The 6,899-nt window shown below is 38.6% G+C and overlaps 1 protein-coding gene across 1 annotated transcript; it reads right to left on the bottom strand.

The window, feature by feature from the left end:
* Nucleotides 1-241: 241 nt before the first annotated feature.
* On the bottom strand, nucleotides 242-748 carry LOC150106257 (protein CFDP2-like). The gene has a single exon (XM_090392966.1). It carries the CDS (start codon nucleotides 746-748, stop codon nucleotides 242-244), a length of 507 nt encoding a protein of 168 aa, XP_090249092.1.
* Nucleotides 749-6,899: the final 6,151 nt, after the last annotated feature.

Here is a 6,899-nt window from a genome sequence, read left to right as displayed (position 1 = left end):
CATGGTCTATTTGGTTAGCTGTTCTACCGTCCGGCGATCTCCAGGTCTGCTTGTGGACGTCTTTATGCGCAAACATAGTGCTCTTTACAAAGTATCCCGTAGCGCCGTCAAAACTCGTAAGTCGGATACCGTTATCATTGCACTCCTCATGTAGGCTCTCACTACCTACGAAAGGATGCCACACACGCTCTCTCTCTCTCTCCCCAGCTTCGCGTTGAAATCTCCCACTATTAGATTGACGTCATAGGACGGGTAGATTAGCACAAGTACGCTCAAGCACTTCATAGAAACAATCTTTAGCTTCCTCCGAGCTCTCTTCAGTAGGCGCACAAATATTCACAACAGACACATTTTGATAACGTCCCTTAACTCCAATTGTGCACAGCCGATTGTTCACAGGTTTAAAATCTAAAATATTACACAAAAATTTATCACTAACTAAAAACGCTTTTCCGAGTACTTTTCGTCCTCTGTCGTCACCACTATAGTATGGCGTGCACCCCTGATTGCGGGTCGAGCCATGTCCCGGCCATCGCGCCTCTTGTACAGCACAAAGTCCAATTTTATACTGTCGTAAGACATTCGTCACATTAAAAAGCGCTCCTTCTTTCACCAAACTACGTATATTCCAGATCCCAAAACGATTAATAATCGTCGTTGCAAAGGCCTCGAATTCCGAGGCTTCTGTGGTGCTTGTTTCGTAACCAATAGGGTTTTTACAGGAGGGGTGGTTGTCCCTTTGCTTCATTTATGTGGGACCAAAAAGGCGTTACCTGATTTTTTTTTACTCTTCTAAATGCAGTTGGTGTGAGGGTTACAGATGCAGAAGAGGCCGTTCAACTAATGAGTGCCCATTTTGTTAAAAGCTATCAACCTGGTTTACCCGATATTGAGCTCACTGCTACCTCTTCAATGGATGAAGAAACTCAGGTGTATGAAAACAAGGTATTAAAGCTACTGCACAAACTGAATAAGAACACGTGCTGATGGATTATAATCCATCAGCACGTGTTCAGTTGAACTGTTATTCTTTTGACGAGGCTGTACAATATCAGTCTCAGAACAGAGAAGATTCTGCAGGATAGGATGGAATGTATGGTAATTCTATTGCACAAAGGTGGTGCAAAGACCGATGTTTTCAACTATCGGCCATTTAGTGTCTCAGGTGTGGTCATGAAGATTTTTGTAAAATTGGTCAGGGCTTGCATTCAGAAATGTGCTGACAGTGATTCTCTACTTTGCAATGAAACAGCAGGGGGTTTACTAAGGGAAGATCATGTTTTAGCAACTTGCACACATTCTATAGCAATGTTATCATTGAACTAGACAAGGGGAACGGATACACCATGATACTTTGGGATTTTGCTAATGCTTTTGACAGAATACAGCAGGGTAGACTGTTGCATAAATTAGAAAATATGGGTTTGGGCTATAGAATATTAGTGTGGATAAGAAAATGGCTGACTGACAGATATCAAAAAGTGGTATACGGGGAATTTGAGTCTACATGATTCAGTTAACTATTGGTGTACCACAAAGATGAATGCTTGGTCCACTGTTATTGAATCTGTACATTAATGATATTAGGAAGGATTTAACAAACGGCATACAGTTATTTGCTGATGATGCAAAGATAGTTAGGTATGGCAATGAGGAATGCTGCTGATAAGAAGCACCTCCAGGATTTGAGTAGGCTGGAATTGTGGGAATGAGAAAATTGATCTCAGTTCAATGTCAGTAAATGTAAAGTCATTTACATTCCCTTCGACGTAATTCCAGATATCCAATGTCGTATTATATTGGTGGGATTATGCTTGAAGAAACAGATGAGGCAAGGAATCTTGGAGTGTTAATAGATAGGAAGTTGAAGTTCAGGGGGCCATGTGGCAAAGATTGCAAATAAAACTCGAGAGATAATTGCAATGCTGAAAAAACGAACGTTCACTTGTAAAGATAAGGATGTTATTTTGCCTCTTTAGAAGGCCTTGATAAGACCTCACTTGGACTATTGTGCGCAGGTCTGGTCTCCTGATTTCCATTATGATTCTGATATACTGGAGAAAGTACAACGGAGAGTGTTAAAAATGATATCAGGATTGTGGAATACTGATTATGAAGAATTTGTAGACTGCAGACACTAGTAAACAGGTGAAAGAGGTGTGGTATAATTTAGACTTACAAACTTCCCTAAAGGGTCATAAAGGATTTCAATTGATGAAAATTTTCAATTTATGGAGGGTGGGGAAAGGACTAGAGGGCATCCTTGGAAGCTGAGCATGAATGACACTAAGATGGGGATGAGGGCTAGATTTTTCTCTCATAGAGTGGTCCATGATTGGAATCGATTGCCATTGGATATTGTGATTGCAAGCAGTCTGAATGAATTCAAGAATAGGTATGATAGTTGGTGCATGTAGTATGTAGCCTCCCTCGATGAGTCTCTGACTCTCTGGCAGTGGCGTAGCTAGAGCTTTTGACGCCCGGGGCACTTCCTGAGTTTGTTGCCCCTCTCAATATACACCAAAAATACTACAAAAAGTCAACACGACTTATAGGAAAATAAATTAAACACTATGTTTATGTTTATTTTAGTTGTAAGTATAGTTGTTAAAAACTAATTATTAAGTAATAAAAATTACTGAGTTAACATAAATAAAGGAATCGTCGAAAAATAAATTTTGTTGCAGATTGCATCATCAAAGCTTTTTAGTAAGCTTATCTGAGGATGACATCGGTTAGTTATTAGTTTGATTGCTGTATTGGAAGTAGGCTGATGTTTGATGGGTCTGATATTCACTACTGCTGTGGAATGAGAAATTCACACACACACACACACACACACACACACACACACACACACACACACACACACACACACACACACACACACACACACACACACACACACACACACACACACACACACACACACACACACACACACACACACAATAATTTGGAATGTCATGATGCGGCACTGAACTGGAATGCCCGAACTAATATACTGTATTGTGTTTCATTAAGTTTGTAAGATGTATAGCGTGCATATTCCTTAAGGCTCTTTTCAAGCTATTGTAGTTTGTAAGGTTCTGTGTTCAAAAGGTTGTTTATTTAACATGTCTGGAATGTAGAGGCTTCGTGTAGTCTTTTCGTAGTGATTGTTATATTTATATCTGACATAATTAGTTTTCTGAGGTCTTGTTATGCGGTATGTATTTCTATCTGTCCTGTAGTTGGCATCGAAATAATATTTTAGCATAGCTGCATAGTGACATAAGTGTCTTGCTGTAAATATTTTGTGTTCTGACATTACGGTGTATATAAACCGGTATATTGTCTCTTTGTTCCTAAAAGATAAGTTTTATCATTTTGTACTATAATTATATTAATCTGTTTAGATTGTAGTGTGCATAGAACGCATACGTTGCTATAGTGTATCTTAGTATATTTTGCCATAGTGCTTTGTATATGCGTGTTTGAAGGCGTGTGGGAACTATGTATTTTAACCTATAGTGTTTGCCAGTTATTGTTCGGAGTTTGTTTTCTAGATGGTTCATGTGGCTATTCCAGTTCATATCTGCATCAAAGTAAATTCCAAGTTATCGTATTATTTCAACCTGAGTGATGGAATTGGTTTTACTGTTCAGTGTGTTTTTTATGTTGGAGTGTGGATGTAGGATGGTTATAGATATTATCAACTGGTTGATGCAGCGGATTTTCCGAATATCATTAATTTTGTCTTATCTCAGTTTAGATGTATGGAGTTTTTGGTGAGCCAGTCAATCAGCAGATTTATGTCATGCTGCATATTTGTTTGGGCTATGCTTACGTTATTGATGAATAATATAGCTGTATCATCTGCGTATTGGAAGATCTTGCTTTTGAAAGGTAGCTTGTTAGTGTCGTGCATATAAATGTTGAATAGTTGGGAAGAGAACAACTCTCTGTGGCCTTCTACAGGGAGCTGTGATTACTAGTAGCGCTCTACTGCGGTTTGACCCGATATGTGTGATCTGTTTTCTATTTTGAAGGTAGTTTCTAAACCACGTGTGCAAAAGTCCATCTATTCCAGCATGACTTAGCTTTTCTACTAAGGTCTGATGAGTGAGTGTGTCAAATCGCTAAAGACTACCATGACAATTTTGTTTTTGTCTAAGGCGGTATTAATTATGTCCGTAAAATCTTCAAGAGAGAGATGTTTTTCCCTTATTATTCTGAAAACTGTATTGTGCTTTCATTTATAATATTTTTTTATTTATTCGTATGGAGTTTCTTCCCTTTTTCTCCCCCGCCCCTATTGGGGCGAGTTAAGCCCCCATGAGGGGGCTCAACTCGCCCCAATAGGGACGGGGGAGAAAAAGGTATTTATGTCTGTAGATCCGTGTGTGTTCACTGGGCCAGTTTGCCTGCTTGCAGGATGAAAAACGCCAGATAAACTGGCGGAAAAAAAACCCTACAGCCCGCGCCCAAGACCGGCTAACTTGGCTATGGCTGAGGAAGATACTCAAATTCCTCACGTCTTCGACGGGAATCGAACCCGGGACACTCCTTCGCCAGTCATATGGTTGCGAAGTGCACAGCCACTGGGCTAACCAGGCGGAATTTATAATATGAAAGTTCCTGTATATCTTGAGTTTCCTTAGTACGATTCGCTCCATAATTTGATTGATAATTGGAAGAGTTCCTATGGGTCTGTAAATATTGATTAAATTTCTTTTTCCGAGTTTATATGGGTGTGATTATGGTCGTCTTCAACATATTTGGTATTTGTCCTGTTTCAAATAATTTATTTTTAATTTTAGTAGGATGGAGCTTAGGCTAGTTGCGTGTTGCTTGATATCCTTAGGTCTTATACCATCAATTCCTGGGCCTTTGTTTGGTTTGATTTGTTGTTTTACAGAGAGAGGTTCTCCTTATTTTATGATTGGGAACCACAATATCTGTATTGCTTGTGGTCCAAGTGAAGGATCACGTTTTGAGACTGGAGGGATATTTCTCTGTAATACTTGGATGGAGTTTACAAAGTATTAGTTAAAGTCATTTGCTAGTTGTTGGATCTATTTACCGTCTTTCATTCAGCTGTGCTTTATGGTTTCAGAAGCAATAGTATTGGGAGCACAATCTAGCATCTCGTTCATCAGATGCCAGGATTGTTTAATGTTATTTTCTGCAGAGGTTAATTGTCTCTGTAGTAGTTTCATTAGCATTTCTTATTTGCATTGTAAGGCGAGTCCTTGTTATCATATATTGGGTTTATAAAGCTCTGTTATTTGGATATCGCTTTAACTGTTTCCATAGAATATCCCTTCTTTGTATATATATATATATATATATATATATATTTAACTATTTCCATAGAATATAGAATATATATATTCATCCTTTCAAATTTTATAAACTTGTTTTTTTTACTCCTTCTCCCAAGTAAGCAAAACAGTTAAGTTTGAATAATATAACTGTATCATCTGCGTATTGGAAGATCTTGCCTGGTTAGTATCGTGCATATAAATGTTGAAGAGTTGGGAAGAGAACAACTCACCTGAATGCAGCTCAAGTCTAAAGGTAGTGCAGAACACCAGGGCAACTCGTTGTAAAGGTGGATAAAGCTCTGATCACTATTCTTAGTATTTCCCATTATGTAAAACACATCTCACTAGGAGATGTATACTGTTATATACATTATGGGGTGGGGTGGTCACTACCCAGACCGGTTTCAACCTTTTTTGAGGTCTCCTCAGTGAGTAGACCTGAGTATATATATATATATATAATATAGGATTATGCCTTTTTGCCTTGTTTTTGAACAAATTCTGATTTTCTTTGCAGCTTTCTTATATATTTCATCCAGTGTGAGTTTAATATTGTTGTATCTATTGAATCTGATGAAGGTATCTATTGAATCTGATGAAGCTATGAATTTCCAATCTATTTTTCTGATTTTGGGGTTGACTATTCCTTCGTCTATTATTGTTTTGTGTTGCTTTTCATATGTGGAGTGTTGCATGGATTTTGTAAAAATATTTGTGTAGCTCCAAAAAGTATAAATATTTTTACATAAATTTTACCAAGTTCAAGCTCAGTAAGAATTGTAACTTGTAGATAGATGTTTGTTTAAATATAAATAATCCCAATGGGAATTGTATATGCTCTCTGCCAAATAAGGGAATATTCTAGAAGGTGTAGCAGTAAGGCAATACCTTGGCACTAGTAAACAGTATATTTTTAGCTCTTTGTAAAGACATCAAATTTTGTGTGTGTTCTACATGGAAACACTCAAGGTCAGGGCTAGGTGGACTGACAAAAGCTTCAAACGAATGTCCTCTGCCAGAATGAATAGAATTTAGGGTGTGTTGGAGAAAAAAAAGGACGGGTCAGTCTGAGAAAAGGATCAAGGGATTTCACCGAAATGTTCGGGGGTCACTTGCAAGGATTCGCAAGTGACCAAATAAAAGGCGTTGGCAAAAAGATCGCAGGATCGGTTCCAGAAATTTTCATCAGTGATCCAGAGGTCATCAGTCAGTCGTCAAGAAGTCATCAGCAGTTATCCGTCAGATGCATGGCATCGGGAACGCGACTTCAGGAGAAATTATGCCAGTGATCTAAAAGAAAGATGACAAGGAGCTGATCCACCAGGCAAAGCAGATATTTGATGACGATTGACGAGTCTTCGCCGGGAGCTGTTAACCAGATGGAAATAATTGCTCTGTTGATTCAACGCACATGCAAGCATTCCACAAGCCGATAATCTTCGCCTGAAGTGCAGCGAGTACAGCATCCCAGAAGTGTCAATAAATCTATTGCCAGCATAAAAAGGGAGAGAAAAACCTGACACGGAAGAAAAAGAGAATAGAAGTCCAGTTTGAAGCCAAGTGCACAGTGGGTAGCAGCTATAAAGTGAG

This window comes from Typopeltis vanoorti, chromosome 5 (assembly GCF_054136105.1).
Source record: "Typopeltis vanoorti isolate ZY-2024b chromosome 5, IOZ_Tvanoo_1.0, whole genome shotgun sequence".
NCBI classification, from domain to species: Eukaryota; Metazoa; Arthropoda; class Arachnida; order Uropygi; family Thelyphonidae; genus Typopeltis; species Typopeltis vanoorti.
Note: the sequence above shows the minus strand (reverse complement) of the source record. Positions and strands in the feature narration are given on the sequence as shown.

Coding starts and splice junctions, on each gene's coding strand:
- LOC150106257 (XM_090392966.1), bottom strand. CDS start 748: ATGAAGCAAAGGGACAACCACCCCTCCTGTAAAAACCCTATTGGTTAC.